This window comes from Arabidopsis thaliana, chromosome 3, assembly GCF_000001735.4.
Source record: "Arabidopsis thaliana chromosome 3, partial sequence".
Taxonomy (NCBI): domain Eukaryota; kingdom Viridiplantae; phylum Streptophyta; class Magnoliopsida; order Brassicales; family Brassicaceae; genus Arabidopsis; species Arabidopsis thaliana.
Window position 1 is genome coordinate 2,745,207 of NC_003074.8, and position 19,440 is coordinate 2,764,646.

Genomic DNA, 19,440 nt, shown 5'->3' on the forward strand with positions numbered 1-19,440 from the left:
AAATCTGGAATAACTACCAGAAGTTACTTCCACTGATGGTTCTCTACCATCCTTATAGTGGTTGCTTATAGTTATACTTATACACTTGAACATGTATATAGAATTCAATGTCATTCTATCTAGTGAGGGGTAAAAATGTTTGGAGTGTTGTGAATCTTAATTAACTTTTTCCAAATATGGCCACACAATTTTTTGCAGCTTTAACCACATAACTTTCAGCATCCACCATAAATCTTTTGGAGTCATAAAAACACAAGTGGCATTTTCGTAGTTAAATAGCATGTTCATGGGTAAAGACAGAGCACGTGTCCCGTGGGCTCTTTCTTTAGATCATCTGCGTTTTGAACCCGACGCTTCGTGTTCTGTTCAAACTTTCAAAACCCATAGTTCAATTATTTAAGAGAGAAAAAAACAAGAGATATGGTACGACCAAGGGGTTGTCTGGTTTGAAATCAGAATTTTAAAAAAATTGAACAAATTAAAAAGAAAAGAAAAATCTCGTTGTTGAGAAGAAGAACATCTTCCCCACTCTCTCCCTTCTTCTTCTTCTTCTTCAACTCAAAAAACTTCTCTCTCTCTCTCTCTCTCTCTCTGAATCAATTAAAAAACGGTTTTGGGTTCTTGTCCTCTGTTCTCTAGTGGCTTCTATTATTCTCATTGGTGGCTGTTCCAGCTCTCTTAAGGTCTCCTTAGTGTGATCTCAGATCTGATTGGTCCGATTCTATTTTTCTTTTTATTTTGGAGATAATTTGTTGTTGTGCAAGTTCAGACACGAGACCCAGAAAATTTCAATCTCAGCTTTCGTCAATGTTGACCCACGACAGAGATGAAGAACTCTCTCTGTTCCTTGAGATGCGTCGTCGCGAGAAAGAACATAGAGCAGATTCTCTTTTAACAGGTCTGTCTTTCTCTCTCTATATGTTTATATAAACTTATGTAATAATCATTTGGCAATGTTGATTGAATTTGTTCTGTCTCTTTTAGGATCTGATAATGTTAGTATCAACGCAACGTTGACGGCTGCGGCGGCGGCTGCTCTCTCTGGTGTCTCCGAAACGGCGTCGTCTCAACGTTATCCTCTCAGGAGAACCGCTGCTGAGAACTTTCTATATTCGGAGAATGAGAAGTCTGATTACGATTGGTAATGTTTCCATTTTTATTTTGCTTCTAAAATATCTATGCTAGTATCAGAAATTTGCAAGCAAAATCTCAATTTTTTTTTGTTGCAAGTGTATGTGCATTCTAAAATTAGAAATGGTAATTTAGGATTATACGTCTAGTAATTGAATTTGTCCTAATTAGATTGAAATTAACACAATAAAGTGGCACTTATTCTTGCTTTACCTCATTTGAGCTTAGTGCTAGAGAGTAATTATATGTCTCCTTCTTCAGCGAATCATTGGTCTGATGTTCTTGTCTCTTGTTTAGGCTGCTAACACCTCCAGGCACGCCACAGTTCGAGAAAGAGTCACATAGAAGTGTAATGAATCAGCACGATGCTCCCAATTCCCGACCCACGGTTCTTAAATCTCGGGTATAAACTAACTTGTTAGACAGAACTAATTCATTTTCTTATAATGCCTCTGGTCCAAGTTTAAGTTATTTCTTTATCCTGATAAGCATTGAAACTCTTGTGTTGGGTTCTGCAGCTAGGGAACTGTCGTGAAGATATCGTCTCAGGGAACAATAATAAGCCCCAAACAAGCTCTTCCTCTGTAGCTGGACTCAGAAGACCATCTTCTTCTGGTAGCTCAAGGTCAACGAGCAGACCTGCCACACCAACCAGAAGGTCTACAACTCCAACCACCTCCACATCAAGGCCCGTGACCACCAGAGCTTCAAATTCTAGATCCTCAACACCCACCTCACGTGCCACCTTAACTGCTGCACGTGCTACTACATCTACAGCAGCTCCACGAACCACTACTACTTCAAGCGGTTCAGCGAGATCAGCTACTCCAACTCGGTCTAATCCTCGACCGTCTTCTGCATCTTCAAAAAAGCCAGTGTCAAGGCCAGCCACACCAACCCGCAGGCCTTCAACCCCGACCGGTCCATCAATAGTTTCGAGTAAGGCTCCGTCGCGAGGGACTTCTCCTTCTCCTACTGTGAATTCGTTGAGTAAGGCTCCGTCCCGAGGGACTTCTCCTTCTCCTACTTTGAATTCGTCGAGGCCGTGGAAACCACCAGAGATGCCTGGTTTCTCTTTAGAAGCTCCACCGAATCTGAGGACGACTTTAGCAGACAGACCGGTCTCAGCTTCAAGAGGCAGACCTGGAGTAGCCTCAGCACCAGGTTCAAGATCTGGTTCCATAGAACGCGGAGGTGGCCCCACCAGCGGCGGCAGCGGAAATGCAAGAAGGCAATCTTGTTCGCCGTCCAGAGGTCGGGCTCCTATCGGGAACACCAACGGGAGTCTCACTGGTGTGCGTGGGCGAGCAAAGGCAAGCAACGGCGGAAGTGGCTGTGATAACTTGAGCCCAGTGGCTATGGGTAATAAAATGGTTGAGAGAGTGGTGAACATGAGGAAACTAGGTCCACCGCGGCTAACCGAGAATGGTGGTCGAGGATCGGGGAAATCTAGCTCAGCTTTTAACAGCCTTGGATATGGTAGAAACCTCTCCAAAAGCTCAATCGATATGGCCATAAGACATATGGTACGATCACGTCTCACAATTTTAGTCAAATTTTCTTTGTTGAGAGTAGAGTAGCATCCGAAAATCTTCGATTGAGAGTTTCTCACAAGCTCGCTATAGATTAAACATTGGGCCCAAGCTGGATGATCTGACTCGCAAGAAGAGTGTTTCTTAAAGTTCTCTGGTAATAATAACACAATTGTCGATCTTTGGTGTGTAGGATATAAGACGAGGCATGACTGGAAACCTCCGGCCGCTTGTGACAAAAGTTCCGGCATCATCAATGTACAGTGTGAGAAGTCGGCCGGGTAGTGTCTCAAGCTCTCCGGTGGCCACGAGCAGCACTGTGAGCTCATCTGACCCGAGTGTTGACAACATCAACATTCTGTGCTTAGACGGAAACGAAGCCGAAAATGATGATCTTCTTAGTGAAAGAAGCTATGCTGCTTCTCCGCGGAACCAGTACCCCAAGTTCACATCTTGACCCATATTATTATGTAATCTGTGTTCTTGTTTTTTGTTCTCACGCTTCGAAGCAACTTGTTTCTAAGTGATCAACCGTATAATCTATAAACCTCAGGCATCAAATGTCTTTTTTCCTTCATAAATGTTCTCCCAAAGCAATTGCTAAATGCTGTGTCTGATATTTTAAACCAAGATATAGAACAAAGTGAGAATCGAGAAACAGAACAAAACATGGAAATAGTAAAGAAGACAAAACAGAGCATAGAAGAAGAATTTAACGAGTTTGGTACCTAAATCTCGCGGGACAACCCTCTTTGTAAATCCACTAAATTACTTGAAAATTTACAGCTTTTGGCATGTACCAAAATGGTTCATTCCAATATGACCGATACAAAAAAAAAAGTTGTACGATAAGAATCTCCAGATATATATTTGAATCTTTTATACTATATGAAGGGACGAAACAGAGACATGTAAATGGGTTTCGGTTTTCTTACAAGTGTAAACAAAGGAACATATTCATAAACTTGTCTCGTTAGGTTTATAAGAGAGTCAAATATACTTGAAGAACATGTCGTTGTGAGGATTTGGATTCGGTGAATCGTCTTCACGTTTAGAGACAACAAGAAATCAGACCTTTAAGTGACGAGTAAAGTAAGTAGTTACATGCCACAACTCCACCAAAATCGTGTTTATACTTTTTTTTTTTATAAATACTTTTATTACTACAATTTTATAACGATTACTATTTCTTATTGAAAATTGGTCAAAAACATTTTAGAACTTTATTTTACTTTTTTTGTCAACAAGGTGGACTTTTCAAGTTTTGATTTTGTGGCGCAAATAAGAAATAATGGAGGATTTTCGTGGAACGATGATGTCATGTGCCAACTGTAAATTCAATTTCAGACCGCAATCGATAGAAATTAACAAACGATTCGTTTTAAGAAAGAAAGAAAGACGCAAGGCAATGTGAAAACAAAAATTCCTTTTTGGATCATTGAGTTGGGATTTGAGAATTCGAACTTTCTCTTTGGATGATTGAATGTCAGCGTAGTGATGACGTCAAGTAAAAGCTCGTTTGATGACGTTATAAAATGTTGGCAAAAATTTCTTTTTTAAGAGAAAAATATAAATGCATGGTTGTCTGAACGGCGAGAAGAACTTGGTCAAATTAAATGTGCCGTGTAGTTTGGTCAGGTAAACAAAACTTTATTAGTAACTATCGCTCTTAATTCATACGTATGTACGTATGAGTCTATGAGAACCTTTCTTAGTTAAACGGTACGAGGACAATTATTGTAAAATGTAAAAAAAAGGTAGGTAAGTGATAGAATTTGTTTGGCGTATTTGTGTGACTTAAATTGTAATAAACAGGTCTATAAAATCCATTGAAGTTGAATTCTTCTAACCTTGCCTTAGTTACAGGCAGAAGAAAATAATTAAAGAAGAAATCTAATCAGTGCGACTTTTATAATAGTCTCGTCGTGTGAAAAAAGTAAAATAAAATATAGTAATAAAAGTCTCGTCGTCGTGTAGCTGTCACTTTCGTTTGTCACTTTCGAGCATCAGCAGCCGAACATAAACAACAAAATAAAATTGAATACCTTTTAGCGTATTCACTGTTCATGAGTTCTGGGTTTGGTTTGCTTTGTATGCTCAACAATTTATTGACATCTTCACGAAAAAGTTTAAATTTTAAATCAGACAAAAGCAGTCTCATGATTTCTCTTTGATTAACTCAATATAGATTTCTTCTTCGCACTAGCAAATAAACACATTATCTTCTTCTTCTTCTTCTCTCATCGTTACTTTATAGATTTAGTATCGAGGAGACAGGTCGAAATTGAGGTTCTTTTAAAGAAAAGTTCCATTTCATATCTCTATCAAACCCTTTTCTGAATATTATTTTGCTTGTGAATTTGAATTTGAGCTTTTTTCCTCTGTTCTTGGGAGGAATTTTTGTCTGTGTTTGTGATGCGTTATAATTGCTTCGGACTTCTAGATATGTGCAACGGAAGTGATCGTCTTGGACAAAGAGAAGCTGAAGGTATATTCTATTGATGGTCTTTACCATTATTTTTAGGGTTTTAAATTTTGTTCTCAATTTTGTTTCTGCCTTTGGCTTACAAGTTACTAGAGATTCTGTAGAATTCGAGAATGGTTGACCAAATATCAAGTCACTTCATCTTAATCTTGTGTGCTAATTAGAACATGGAATTTGTATTATTTGATGATATCTCACAAAAGTTCTCTGGTCTTTTGAAAAATCAGAGATTTGCACCAACAATGTGAGGGTCTTTTCATATAATTCATTAAGATCAGCCACTGATAGTTTCCATCCAACGAACAGAATCGGAGGTGGTGGCTATGGCGTTGTCTTTAAGGTAATAAAAATGATAACTTCTCTTACAATCTGCTTAAATCATGTTGAGGTTCTTCTGGTGAATGTAGTAAAGGGTTTTGAATCTTGCAGGGAGTTTTGAGAGATGGCACACAAGTAGCTGTGAAATCACTATCAGCAGAATCTAAACAAGGGACACGCGAGTTCTTGACCGAGATTAACTTGATATCAAACATTCATCATCCTAACCTTGTTAAACTCATCGGTTGCTGCATCGAAGGGAACAATCGGATTCTTGTCTATGAGTACCTTGAGAACAACAGTCTTGCTAGTGTTTTGCTTGGTAACTTTTGCCACAATTGCATTCTTGTCTACCAAATCCCATTTGTGTCCTGTTTTTCTGATCTTGTTTGAGTGATATCAGGTTCAAGGAGTAGATATGTACCGCTTGATTGGTCCAAAAGAGCTGCGATTTGCGTTGGGACAGCTTCGGGTTTAGCTTTCCTTCACGAGGAAGTCGAACCTCATGTTGTTCACCGTGACATCAAGGCGAGTAATATCTTACTAGACTCAAACTTTTCTCCCAAAATTGGTGATTTCGGGTTGGCTAAGCTTTTTCCAGACAATGTCACTCATGTCAGTACCCGAGTCGCTGGAACAGTGTAAGAATCCCTCTATAAACATATCAGTTTCCATCTTTCCTCTACATGTATTTTCAGCTGATGAAACTGCGACTACAGGGGATACTTGGCTCCAGAATATGCACTTCTTGGTCAACTGACAAAAAAAGCAGACGTTTACAGCTTCGGGATACTTGTGCTTGAGGTCATTAGTGGTAATAGTAGCACCAGAGCCGCCTTTGGAGACGAGTACATGGTTCTTGTTGAATGGGTAAAGCTAAAAGCCTCGTACCTCAACAAAAATATATATAGCTCTATGTTTGTGTTAATGTTTCTTACAAGTGAAAAAATAATACATTTTCAAAATGTAAAATGCGAAAACAAACAATATTCAATGCTTTAAACTCTGTCTTGGGCAGGTGTGGAAGCTGAGAGAAGAAAGGAGGCTACTAGAGTGTGTAGATCCAGAACTAACCAAGTTCCCCGCAGATGAAGTGACCCGTTTCATCAAGGTGGCTCTTTTCTGCACTCAAGCCGCGGCGCAAAAGAGACCAAACATGAAGCAAGTGATGGAGATGCTTCGCAGGAAAGAGCTTAACCTCAACGAGGATGCCTTAACGGAACCTGGCGTCTACAGAGGTGTCAACAGGGGACGCAACCACCGTGGAATCGGTCTTAGGGTCGGCCAAGGAGGCAGCTCACAGGAGAGCTCGTCAACGCAACGTGACAAAGGGAAAAGCTCAGCCGTTCCTCAAGGGTCGACGTCCAACTCTAATATTTCCTTCCAGAGCATCACAGAGTTGGCTCCTAGATGATTTTTTTCTGTTAATAGAGCACAATTTTATTCTTGAGTATATTAATTAGTTTATGATGTGTTAATATCTTATACATAGGGTATATATGAATAAACCAAAGATGCTATCTGATAAAATGTTATGTAGTTGTCTGACATTTCCCTTTGTGTCAGAAGCCAGCAGTTTAAAATTATGATTGGCATGATTTTGCAACATTCTTGTATTCAATGATTTGGCTTGATTTGCAACATTCTTGAAATGAATGATTGATACCTTATTAACTTACTAAACCATCGGCAATAATGAGATGAGTATAATATTATTGGGAACAGATTTTTATGCAACTAACTATGCGAGCTTTCAATTGTCAAAGTCAAGATGCTTCCATAACTTGACAAGTTGTTTGGATGAAAGATGTATATGGACTTATTTCCAATTCAATTATGTTGTACGTGAAAAAACAAAAAACAATATGAAGGATGGATTAGACAATAAAAAAATCTGATGAAACTAAATATAACAAACTGAACTACGAGGAAAGTGCCTGACACATCTTTAGTACCTCGCTTTGAGCCTTTTAAGGTGCCTTCTTAGTTATAGCAAGAAAATAGTTAAATTCAACGAAATAAATGTTTTATTTGTCAGTCAACTATATGAAAGTAAGCGTGTTTATAATTAGGAAGAATTTTTTTAACTACTAAAATTCCACCATAGGCGGCCTAATAATTAATAACAATTATGAAAGCTAGAAGATTAAGACCATATCAAAAGACAGATTAATAGTTGCTTTGTCCTTGCAAGAAATATTTATTTAAAAATTACGAGAAGATTCTAAAGATCATCAACATGTAATAAAAAGATTCAAAATAATGGATAATGTAGCTGTGCTCACTAAATTGATATATCCAAAAAGAACCAAAATATATCAATCCGAAAATAATGAACAGGGTCCTAATGGATATAATCATAGAGATGATCACAGAAAAGTCGTCTATATGTAGCAAAAATAAAAGTGAAATGTGGATAAATCATGATCATTTATTTAAGCGTATGGTCCCATTTTAATTACATAACAAATAATAATCTACGTCCAAGTCAGCCTGCTTTGGCTGCTTAAGAACTTTTCAAAACACGACAGCTTCTTCACCAAGCAAGCAAGAAACTCAACACAAATTATAAGAGAAAAACAAAAAAATACAGACTTCACTATTTTTTTCTTCTCCTAACTTATTTTCCAAAAAATGGATCATGACATCACGACGAAAGTCAGGGCGATGTTTGATCACCGTAGGTTAAACCGCTCTGGATCATCACTCTTCACAGCGTTTGCTTCCACGGTTATAGCTCTGGTCGTTTTCACCATCGTTCTCGTCTCTAATTTATCGGTGAGAGAAGATTTCTCAGCGAAGGTGGTGACAATAGAGATCAAGACAATTGTTCCTTACTTACCTCTAAGCTCAGAGAAGGAGGTAAGTGATCAAGTCAACAATAACTATTCGATCAAGCAACAAATCACAGTCAAAGAAGAGATTAACAAACTGCAAGTTCTTGAAGTTTTTGGAGGCAAAGACGTGTCGGAGAAGTTTCAACAGAGAGCAACAGAGTTTTTGAGAGATGATTGTGAGGTCAAGTTCATGATGACATGGATCTCACCTGCGGAATTGTTCGGTAAGAGAGAGATATTATCTGTAGAAAGCGTATTCAAATCTCATGCTAGAGGTTGTTTGATGATTTTATCATCCACAATGGATTCTCTTCAAGGGTTTAGAATCCTGAAACCGTTTCTTGATCGAGGTTACAGAGTTATGGCGGTCACGCCGGATTTGCCTTTTCTTCTCAAGGACACAGCCGGAGAATCTTGGCTTGAAGAGATTCAGACCGGTAAAAGAGATCCAGGAAAGATCTCTCTAGCTCAGAATCTATCAAACCTCATGAGACTTGCTTATTTGTTCAAATTCGGAGGTGTTTATCTAGACACAGACATGATTGTTTTAAAGAGCTTTAAAACTCTAAGGAACGTGATCGGTGCGCAGACTCTGGAGCCGGTTTCGAGAAACTGGACAAGATTGAACAATGCGGTATTGATCTTCGACAAGAATCATCCATTCTTGCTCAAATCCATTGAAGAATTTGCGTTGACTTTTAATGGAAACGTTTGGGGACATAACGGACCGTATCTTGTTTCACGAGTGGCTCGAGCCGTGGAAGGAACCGATGGCTATAACTTCACCATCTTGACACCTCCTGCGTTTTATCCAGTGAATTGGGTTGAGATTGAGAAGCTATTCAAGGTTCCAAGAACAGAGAAAGATTCAAAGAGAGTTCAAGTCAAGGTTCTTGAAATGCAGAAGAGAAGCTATGGATTGCATTTGTGGAATAAGTTTAGCAGAAAATTCGAAATTGAACAAGGAAGTGCCATGGATAAATTGGTTTCAAATCAATGTATAATTTGTGACAGTGTTGTATCTGTATCATGACTTTTCTTTTTTCATTTTGTAATTCCATTGTAGAATAGCTTGTAAATTGTAATTAACAATGAAACCCTCAGTTTTTTTCATTTCTTTCAATTTAAACCCTGATTAAAATCAATCTCTCTATAAAGCTCCTATCAGGATGGTTCTGGCTTTTTATGTTTGGGCTGATAATTATCCTATAGAGATTAGCACAGGCCCATATAAGTTGACAAGTCATCAGTTACAATTACGTTTCTTCTTCACACAGCCCAATTAGCAAAAACTCGGTTCAAGCTGAAATCGAAACTCGAACCGGACTGTGATGGTGGTTTCCGATGGCGGCAAACGAGTGAAGCTCAACGTCGGCGGCGAGATCTTCGAAACCAACGCGTCGACCATTCAATCATCTTGCCCAGACTCTCTCCTCGCAGCTCTATCGACTTCAACCTCCCATGGATCGAATCCGGTTTTCATCGATCGTGACCCGGAGATTTTCGCCGTCATTCTCAATCTCCTCCGTACTGGTCGACTCCCAGCTAATTCCTCCGGCGTTTTTTCCAAGCAAGAGCTACTAGATGAGGCTATGTATTACGGCGTCGAATCACTCCTCAGATTGGCGATGTTACCGCCGCCGCTGCTAGGTTTCGATGCGTCTCTTGTCTCCACAATCGTACCGGCTGCTGATGGAGTCCCGTCTGCTTTAACCGCTACTGCTGGAGACGCCTCTCTGTGGATCGCTCACGGTGGTCAGATCTCCGTCTACGATTGGAGTCTTTCCCATGCTGGAACCGTCCGTACACATCTCAACGATATCACATCGATCTGCCGTGTCTGGGGCGAAGCTGCTGCAATTGGATCTGGATCCGCGTCGGGACTTCATTTCTACGATCTCTCTGGAGGTCGATACATCGGATCTACGCACTGGACGGATCCGGAAGATCCGAGGATCCATAAGGCACGCGTCGCCGCCGTTGCTGATTCGGAAGGTGGAGTATTCGCATCCTTTGATTGCCTGCACAGAGAGAACAGTGTTCTCCAGATCGACAAATCCACTCTTCAAGTCGCCGCCGTGATCGGTCAGCAATCTGGAAACTCGGCTAAAACCACAGTACCGGAGAAACTCCGGTGGCTGCCAGCGAAAGGTCTTTTGGTGGGATCAGCCGTTCAACGTGGAGTGTTTGGTTGCTCTGGCTACATCCGGATTTGGGACCCAAGGTCCAGGAACATCGTATGGGAAACGAACGAGCCAGGATCGGGACGAAGCACTAGGTTTGGAGACGCCTTAGCTGATATGGACGTGGACGTTGAAGACTCGATCCTTTTCAAGGTATGTTCCAAGTCAGGAGACCTCGGAATGGCAGACATTCGTAAATTAGGTGAAGATCCATGGGTATATATGTCAGACGAGAATCCCGGTGCCTGGAAAGCCGGCGACGGAGGTGGTTACAGCGTGGTACATTGTTACAGAAAGCAAGTGTTGGCCGCCAGAGGTGGTGCATTAGAGGTATGGTCAAGTGTTAAGGAGAAGACAAGTGGTGATCCAATTCGCAGGAGAAACTTTGTAGACAAGGAAGATGATTCCAAGAGAGGGATGATTTCGAAAATTGAAGCAGGAGGTGACCGGCTCTTTGTTTCTCGGGAATGTATGGAAGGTGTGGAGGTCTGGGAAACTTCTAGTTTCTCCGGTGTGGTATCCGTCGAGTAATGGTTTCCCGAAGAACGGTGATCGATCACCCTCTGTTTTCCCGGGAAAATCTTGTTAATTTCGCAGGAAAGTAACAAATCTTCAAACTTTCCAGGGTCTAGTAGAAGACTAGTAGTACTGATTGTCTCTACCCAGGTCCACACTTGAACAGAATGAAGAACATCATCAAGATTCACACTTTACCATTATATAAAGTACTAGAGAACACTCTCTTATGTTGTAAATTGATCCATAGATATTGTCTTTGTAAAGTTTTGGTTCTAGTGGATAAATAATTATAGTCACAAGTAACTAACAAATCCAGTTTAGAGACAGAAGCTTAAAAAAAAAAAAAAGACACTAATTGTTGCGGGAAAATTTTGTTTAAAAACAATGTAAAGGTATGATGGAAGTGATGTCGGTAAAAGGAGAAAAAACTAACCTTCCTTGTTCATCTTCATTGTATTTAATCTAATTGATCTATGATTTCTCCATATTTTAATACCCTTTTAAGTACTCAACATTATCTCAGCGTAATGATTATATCTCTTTTAGTTTGCAAAGCAAGTTTCCATTGTATAGCTAAAATTCAACTACTCTTTTTGTCTTTCTCAACCTACTCTACCTAATACTCTTCGTTCTTTTCTTTTTTGATGAAATGTTTACCTTTTTTAACAAGACAAAGAATCTTTCTTTATGTATTGCTTTCTTTGCCAATGTAATAAAACCTTTTGTTGCAACTTCTGTGTAGTGCATTCCACACAAGGTCTTGAAAGGAGAGAGGAACCCACATTTTTAAATGCAAGTCCTTCATTGGATTCTTTAGATAGTATTGATACATTATGTTTTTGTTAGGTCAGATTTTGGACCTACAATTTCCGAAACGCTTAAAGTTTGTTATGATGAAAAAATTAAATTTCATCCTTCTTTTAAGAAATGTCTTGGAATTTTCCTTTTGTAGTATATATTAACAAGAAATAATAAAATTTTGATTAATGTAATATGGGGTCAAAAAAAGAAGAAAGCCAAGTGGGGATTTCCCATGAGCTTTCTTGTCTTTGGTCCTTTGACGCCGACCCCTCCTTTTGAATTTAAACCTGGCTTCTCTCTCTCTTTTTTATTTTTTTGGTCGGTTACAAAATATCAACGTAACTTGTTTAAAACAATGGAAAGTTAATAAAAACAGTGTGATATTTTATTTTATTGTAAAAACCTTAGTTTGCTCAATGAATTTTGAAAAGAAGATCAAGAATAACCATTTCTAGTCAAGAACGATAAATATTTCTGTTATCGAAAATAAGAAATTTAAAACACTCCTATACAATTCTCTAACATTACAGAAAAAAAAAACAGAGAATAGGAGCTCTCTGTTTGACCGGACGCAAATCCAAACCGGGTAAAATCAAGAAGAAGACCACGTTGAGACTGAGTTTGATCTCGACAGAGGAAAAGAAGAGTTCAAGAACTCAATGCAATCTTCAATAGCTTCTGCTCGATGAGACTCTGTCTCGTTTACAGACTTTGACCTCTTCATATAAATAGCTGACGAAGAAGAAGACGACGACGACGAAGGCAACAAAAACGATGACGTTTTTCTTCTATCAGTAGTATTTCTTCTGAAGGAAATAAAACGCAGCGTTTTGGCGAATCTTGCTCCAATACGTTGGATCAATTTCCTCGCGGCCGGCGAGCTCCTTAGACCAAAACTGAGAATTCCGACGAGAACCACCCTTCTCCGGCTGTGATGTGACGAGCTTAAACCGTCGTGTTTTGGGAATATGGGTTCGTCTGTGGCTTCTGGGTTCGGGTTAAAGCTTACTCTTTTGCATGCTCTTCGTGACATATTTTTTGTTGTCTGAAATTGCGGTGAAGAGAGAGAGAGAGACAGGGCGAGGAGAAACAGAGAGAGAGAGAGGGGTTGAGAGAAGACCAAATAGCAAATACTAAAGAGAAGCAAATGGGATATTTTGAAGACTATTTATGGGGTGTTGTCTAATGACATAAAAGACATTGGGGTGAAATTGTAAAGATATAAATATGGTGGGGTCAGTTTAACAACCTTACTAAAAATTGAAACTTGTAACTCACAATTTTCTACTTTCTAATTGTATAATGTGGATTTAGTGTGAGAGTGGTTATATGGAAATATTTATCTTATCTTTTCTACAGTTTTTCCTTATCTATAAGAGCTACCTACTACTACATGTGTGTATTAATGAAAAAATAAGAGCAACTTAAACAAATGCTGATCATGATCATGGGGATGAGTACTGGCTCGTCAAGGGTATTGTTCGCTCGTGGAATGAGTTATAAGTTTTTGCTCATCTTCTTAATGAAAAAATAGAATAAACACACATTTTGTTATACTACTAGGCTTTTCCTAAACCCATTTCAAACTCTTTAAGGTAAGTTTATTAACCAAATTATGATCCGTCACTCTAACATTAAATGGAAGTTTGTTAACCAAAAAAAAAAAAAAAGTTAGTTTACATTAGTACTATTTATAGATTTGAACAATCGATCTGTCCTTAGATATGTAAATAATTTATACTAATTCTAACTGCGTATAAGCAAAACTTAATGGTACTAAAATCAACCTTAGTCAGCAACCACTACTAAGACAGAGAGAGAAAGTGAGTGTGTCTGTGAGGGCGAATCAATGTCTCTGCTTTCTCCAGAAGATGATATTTACTTTTTGTGTCAATTAGCTGTATAACGTCTTCTTCACATAAAACAAGAACACTCCACTTACTAAAAAAAATAATTATTTCTTCTTGAAGAGTGGAATTCTTTCTCGAATCTTAGAAAATTCCATTTAGAACTAAAGAAGAGAGAGAGATCCAGTTTCTCGTCCCAGTTAAGCTATGGCCATGTTCAAAACCTTATCTTTTTTGTTCCTTTTGTGCTTTCAGATACATGGAACGGTGGCTGCAGATGAAAATTCCTTGTTTTCATTCAATGGTTTTGTAAAATCTCCGAGCTTTGACAAGAGGGTTGCTCTGTTTGGAGATTCGAAGCTGGTCAATGACAGTTCTTTGATTCAGCTGACTGACTCAGTGACTCGAAGCGTTGGTCGAGTCGTTTACAAGAAACCCATCAATCTTTTCAAAGGTAAACAGAGGAATTCGAGATCTTTCTCTACTCACTTCTCGTTTTCTTCCATGTCCAACGAGATTGGTGATGATGTCTTGGCTTTTGTAATGGTTCCATCTAGTTTGGATCTTAGTCTGTTTGGTAAGAAGGACAACAGTTCCTCTGCTTTAGGTTTTTTATCACAATATGCAAAGAACGAGACAGTTGTTGCTGTCGAGTTTGGTATCTCCAGGACAGGAAACAGTGCAAGAATTTTAGTTGGTAGACCTGAATCTGCTGAAATTAGAAACCTTTCGTTTGTGGGTGACTTGATGATGGACAATGGAAGGACTCTGAGCTGTATGATTGAGTATGAGGCAAGTTCTAAGAGAATGATGGTTCGATTCAGAAAATCTGGTTCGGTAAAGCTGTTTGATCCGTTCTTCTCTTTCTCGGTAGACTTGGCCAAGTTATGGAAAGGTGGTGAAGTCACTGTGGGTTTAAGCTCTGCCAATGGGAACTCTTCTTCCAAGGCACATTTTCTCCATTCATGGAGATTTGAAATAAGACATCCTCCTCCGATGTGGATGCATTCAGTGCCGCTTGAACCGAATGAAGTTTCAAAGGAGGAGGAAAATGGTCGAGGGAGAAGTGAGTGTACGCGGAAAATGCTTGGTGCTTTGATCTTTGGTGCAGCTTGTGGAGCCTTAGGGGCACTGCTGGGTTTGTATCTCTGGACGATATGCCGTGTTAGGCGGTCAATGGCCGTGGTTCCAGAGGAATGTGCTATTGAACAAGGCAAGAAGTAGTGAGTAGTTTGGTTTTGGTGTTGAAAAGTTGTCTTGTGTTGTGGTGTAAATTTAGGAACTTTCTCTTCTTCTTCTTCCCTCTTGTTTACTTGATCGTTCTTTAGTGATTCTTATGTCTGTTTACTTAGTTGCAGGTTTTGTGAAATGACTTTTCACATGTAAAATCTAAACTGTGAGAAGATGTAAGCTTATTGATATGTTGCAAATTAACTTAGTTGTTCATGTTGTTCTTGATCCATTTGGATTATGAGCTGTGCATTTATCAATTTTCTGTTTCTGGATCGGAGTCAAGAACCAGGACCCACTTTGTCTTCTTCTCACTTTGGTGTTTTATTGCAACAGAGGAATGTGAAATCTGAAATGAGTACATAAAAAAAGTCTCGTGAACAGAGTTGAAATGTCTAGAAACAACTCAGCATTCACATGTGTCCATCAGTTGTCACTTGCTTCTATGTCGCTTATAAGTAAGTAAGTCTCCACCAGAAGATAGAGACTGATGTAATGTGAATCTAAACTCAGCATGGGACACAAACAAAAGGAAAGCAGATACTAAAAAGATAATGTTTCAAAAGACCATCTTCGTTTGTCACTCGTGCTAATGGAAATAATCATCATACTCTCTTACACCAACTAGTTTTGTAAAAACACACCAAGTCCACATTCCTGCCAGCAACAAACAAGATTTACTGTAACGATAGAGATACAGTGTCTGTTCAAACATGCACAAATTACACAAAGGAAATTAAATCACCTTTTGTTCTCGCCATGTCAGATATTTGTACTGTGCTAATTGGGTCTCCTTCGATGGATCCCTCTCTTCCTTCACTTGGATTTTCGTCTCATTTCCTATAAGACCTTGAGCTTTGGCTGCAAACAAACCCAGTTACCTGATCTGATAGTACTCAAGGAACGAGAATAAAGCCTTGTTTTCTTGGCTACATGAAAACTTAGTCCACATCACCAAAGGCGAAAGAAACATAGTCGCATGTTCGTATGAAATTTGAGCTCCTACCATTGTATCTGATTTTGTGAACATATCTGGTGATCTTCAGCTCTGTACGAAATCAAATATGGTCGAGATGCTGCTCACCGTTAGTGTGTCCTTGTTTTATTACACACAATCAAGAGAACCTTGTTCCACGATATCAGGATTGACAACGGCATCATCTTTCATCAAATCATAAAGATCCTCGAGGAACATCTCGATTTTTCCTATTTCAGAATGAGATTTGTCTCCTGCAGCAAAAATGTGTGTTCTCTGTTCCACATCAATCCAGCTATATCCAGGTACCTTCTTGACTCCTCTGTCTCTCATGACTTTCCTCAAAGCATTGGCCTTTTCCCAACATCCCTGTGAGGCATATATGTTCGAAAGAAGAACATAAGCTGACGAGTTTTGTGGTTCTAATTCAATGAGCTTCTCGGCAGAAATTTCTCCCCTAATGTCATCTCCATGAATCCTACATGCACCAAGAAGAGATGACCAAAGTCTTGCATCTGGTTTCAGGTTTTGTGCTTCTATGAAGTCATCAGCTTCTTGAAGATATCCCCATCTCCCAAGAAGATCAACCATACAAGCTACATGATCTACACGCGCTTCAATACCATATTGACCAATCATCATCTCAAAAATCTTTCGTCCATCTGACACTTTCCCTGCATGGCTACAAGCTGTAAGAACACCTAGGAAAGTGATTTCATCTGGCATGATATGGGATTGTCTCATAGAATCAAAGATTTTCAGGGCATCTTCAGCGTAACCATTTTTCGCATATCCATTGATCAAGGAGTTCCATGAGACAACGTTGCTTCTACGCCTCATTTCATCGAAAACTTGTGACGAACCTTTCATGTCCCCACATTTAGCATACATGTCTATTAGGGTGTTAGAGGTCAACTCGTCCAAGTCATGGGCCAAGTGAAAAATAAGAGAATGGATAGCTCTACCTTCTCTTAAAGAGGAAAGGACAGAACACACTCGAAGAACAGTGACAAATGTTGCCTGGTCAGGTAGAACACCATCATGACGCATTTCTTTGTAAAACTTCAAGGCCTCCTCATAAAATCCATTCTGACTGTGACCTGACATCATTCCCGTCCAAAGAACAATACTCTTAGGGCTTGATAACTCTGAGAAGAGTGCACAAGCCTCTGTCATTCCACGTGAATTCATGTACATGCCCAAAAGGGAAATCCCTAGATATTCACCTTCAGATGAGAAGCCCCTCTTTGTTATCTGACCATGAAATTGCGTTCCTAGAGTTAAACTTTCTGGTTTATGACAAGCTTCAACAATGGTGGCAAAAGTGATTTCAGATGGGTTAACACCTCTGGTCAGCATTTCTTGAAAGAGAACTACAGCTTCTTCTAAGTTGTTCTGAGAATAACCTGCAATTAGAGCATTCATTGACACAACGCTCCACTCAGGCAGAGAAGAGAAAACTTTACGTGCATCTTTGATGATTCCACACTTGGAATACATGTCAATGAGCGAGCTACCAGTATGAAGATCTCTGTCTAGGCCACATTTGACAGAGAGGCAGTGAACTTGTTTTCCTTGATAAAGACCATGAACATGTGTACATGCCTTAAGTGTGCTAGCCAAACATGCTCCATCAGACACTATACCACACAAATTCATCCTCTTGAACAAGTCAAAAGCTTCACTCTCATTCTCATCTTGGACATAACTCCCAATTATTGTGTTCCAAGTTACATTATCACGATCACACATGCGCTCAAAAATTTGCCTTGCATCTTCAAGAGCTCCGCATTTTGCATACATATCTACTAATGCATTTCCTACGAATAAGTTTTTTGCTAACTTCTTCTTGATGATGATTGAGTGAAACTGGCTTCCCATTTCTAGATCATGTGATGCAGCACAAGTGCTTAAAAGGCTTGTAAAGGTAAAGTCATCAATGTTATAACCAGAAGATTTCATATCCATAAACAGTTCCATAACCTTGTGGGATTCACCATTATGTGCATAACCCCTTATCATCGCGTTCCAGAAGACGTCATTTTTTTCCTCCAAAGCTTCAAATACCTTTGCAGCAGCCTCCATTTTCTCACATTTCGAGTACATGCTAACCAAAGAACTGCCGACATAAATATTGGAAGCGAGACCTAGTTTAATAGCCTCTGCATGAACTACCAAACCTAAATCAAGATTAGCTACAATCCCAATAGCACTCAAAACGCTTCCTAAGGTAGAACGGGTGGATTTAACACTAGATTTCCGCATATTGAAAAAATATTCAATAGCCACAGTCTCACATCCTCTTTTCCCATGCCCTGAAATCATTACATTCCACGCTACCACATCTGGGCTTGACATCTCCCCAAACAACAGACGTGCATCCTTTAGCTTCCCCAACCTGATGTACGTATTTATAACAGTCACAAAAGCTAAATGATCAGGCCGATGGCCTTCATCCCGCATCCTTTCAAATACTAAGACAGCTTCCTCTGGCAAACCAGCCTTCACATAGCCAGAAAACAAACACGTCCAGCAAACTGTATTAGGATCCACTATCCATTCAAAAACTCGTCGAGCATCACTAATACGGTCACACTTGGCATACATATCAACTAAAGCCCCTCCACAATACGAGTTGCGTTCTAGCCCCATTTTAATCATACTGCAATGAATTTGTCTACCAAACTCTACATTAGTCTCCCTGGCACAGGTTGATAAAACAATCGAAAAAGTGAATTTATTTGGAAAAATCTGATTCTCAAACAATGATACAAAACTCCTTAAGACCTTTCCTGGTTTCCCAATGCTGGAATACATCGATAGCATTGAGTTCCACGCCGTTACATCTTTTTCAAGGAAGTCGAATTGCTTCTCAGCATAAGAAACTTGTGCACACTTGGCATATAAATCCACAATGGCGTTACCTAATCTACCTTCTGAATCTATTCCAAGTATCAAGCTTTTGGAATGGACAGCTTTGCCAATTCTCAAGGCTAGTGCAAGTCTTTGAGGCATTTCGTCGAACACTTTGCGACTCTTGAATAATTTGCATTGCCCCAAACAGATTTCTAGGAGACGTTGATGTATCTGATCATGGCTGGGCAAAACATGTCCATAGATTCGACGACCCAAATCCGGGGAATAACTCAAACGACGTACAAAGGAGAAAGAATCAAACATGGCCGAGGACGGCGTCAAGAGAACTCGGAAATACATGATTGAGACTGCAGTCCGACAAAAAAGGAACCTTGCCGGAGCTAGAACAGAGGTCTCAATTCCTCTATAAACCATGAGAAACAAAAAGCATCCAAACGAACAGGGTCGTCGTGAGTAAAGAAATTCGAAAAGCTGTTTCAAAAAAATTATACTTTTTAGCGGAAAAAAATGAGAAGAATCAACCTTTTCGGGTTGACCCGTAAACCCGCCGGTTGTTGACTCGGATTAGGACTCGTATGTAGTGTGAATTAGAGGTTCTCTGGTCATTTACAACACATAATTAGAGGTTCGATGAAGAAATTATTCTGTGTAAGTGTGAATTTAAATATAGCAAACCTATAAGCTCAAAACTTTGAATATGGCCA

The 19,440-nt window shown here is 39.5% G+C and overlaps 7 protein-coding genes across 11 annotated transcripts; 5 read left to right on the forward strand and 2 right to left on the reverse strand.

Annotated features, from left to right (window-relative positions):
- The first annotated feature begins 327 nt into the window (after positions 1 to 327).
- Positions 328 to 3,319, forward strand: AT3G09000 (proline-rich family protein). Its single transcript, NM_111734.3, has 5 exons — positions 328 to 898; positions 985 to 1,141; positions 1,429 to 1,534; positions 1,650 to 2,657; positions 2,857 to 3,319. The coding sequence occupies exons 1-5, from the start codon at positions 808 to 810 to the stop codon at positions 3,118 to 3,120; spliced, it is 1,626 nt and encodes a 541-aa protein (NP_566340.1). The 5' UTR covers positions 328 to 807; the 3' UTR covers positions 3,121 to 3,319.
- Positions 3,320 to 4,701: 1,382 nt separating this feature from the next.
- On the forward strand, positions 4,702 to 7,184 carry AT3G09010 (Protein kinase superfamily protein). Of its 2 annotated transcripts, NM_111735.3 has the most exons (6): positions 4,702 to 5,151; positions 5,376 to 5,488; positions 5,578 to 5,788; positions 5,870 to 6,107; positions 6,186 to 6,336; positions 6,485 to 7,184. In NM_111735.3, exons 1-6 carry the CDS (start codon positions 5,079 to 5,081, stop codon positions 6,878 to 6,880), a joined length of 1,182 nt encoding a protein of 393 aa, NP_566341.1. In that variant the 5' UTR covers positions 4,702 to 5,078; the 3' UTR covers positions 6,881 to 7,184. The 2 variants fall into 2 exon arrangements, with proteins under 2 accessions (NP_566341.1, NP_001325826.1); NM_001337794.1 differs by having other exon boundaries at positions 4,709 to 5,151; positions 6,186 to 7,123.
- Positions 7,185 to 8,100: 916 nt separating this feature from the next.
- AT3G09020 (alpha 1,4-glycosyltransferase family protein) lies at positions 8,101 to 9,415 on the forward strand (the record flags this gene model as incomplete). Its single annotated transcript, NM_111736.2, has 1 exon — positions 8,101 to 9,415. One exon carries the CDS (start codon positions 8,101 to 8,103, stop codon positions 9,334 to 9,336), a length of 1,236 nt encoding a protein of 411 aa, NP_187514.1. The 3' UTR covers positions 9,337 to 9,415.
- Positions 9,416 to 9,461: 46 nt separating this feature from the next.
- Positions 9,462 to 11,306, forward strand: AT3G09030 (BTB/POZ domain-containing protein). The gene has a single exon (NM_111737.5). The coding sequence runs from the start codon at positions 9,635 to 9,637 to the stop codon at positions 11,015 to 11,017; it is 1,383 nt and encodes a 460-aa protein (NP_187515.1). The 5' UTR covers positions 9,462 to 9,634; the 3' UTR covers positions 11,018 to 11,306.
- Positions 11,307 to 12,119: 813 nt separating this feature from the next.
- Positions 12,120 to 13,143, reverse strand: AT3G09032 (josephin-like protein). Its single transcript, NM_202533.2, has one exon. The coding sequence runs from the start codon at positions 12,837 to 12,839 to the stop codon at positions 12,399 to 12,401; it is 441 nt and encodes a 146-aa protein (NP_974262.1). The 5' UTR covers positions 12,840 to 13,143; the 3' UTR covers positions 12,120 to 12,398.
- Positions 13,144 to 13,605: 462 nt separating this feature from the next.
- AT3G09035 (Concanavalin A-like lectin family protein) lies at positions 13,606 to 15,176 on the forward strand. The gene has a single exon (NM_148698.3). It carries the CDS (start codon positions 13,861 to 13,863, stop codon positions 14,875 to 14,877), a length of 1,017 nt encoding a protein of 338 aa, NP_683540.1. The 5' UTR covers positions 13,606 to 13,860; the 3' UTR covers positions 14,878 to 15,176.
- Positions 15,177 to 15,190: 14 nt separating this feature from the next.
- Positions 15,191 to 19,401, reverse strand: AT3G09040 (Pentatricopeptide repeat (PPR) superfamily protein; the record flags this gene model as incomplete). Of its 4 annotated transcripts, none has more annotated exons than NM_001337796.1 (2): positions 15,191 to 15,540; positions 15,629 to 19,401. In NM_001337796.1, one exon carries the CDS (start codon positions 19,148 to 19,150, stop codon positions 15,989 to 15,991), a length of 3,162 nt encoding a protein of 1,053 aa, NP_001326908.1. The 4 variants fall into 4 exon arrangements, with proteins under 4 accessions (NP_001326908.1, NP_001319506.1, NP_001326907.1 ...); NM_001337795.1 differs by having other exon boundaries at positions 15,388 to 15,540; positions 15,629 to 19,137; NM_001337797.1 differs by lacking the exon at positions 15,191 to 15,540 and having other exon boundaries at positions 15,989 to 19,195.
- Positions 19,402 to 19,440: the final 39 nt, after the last annotated feature.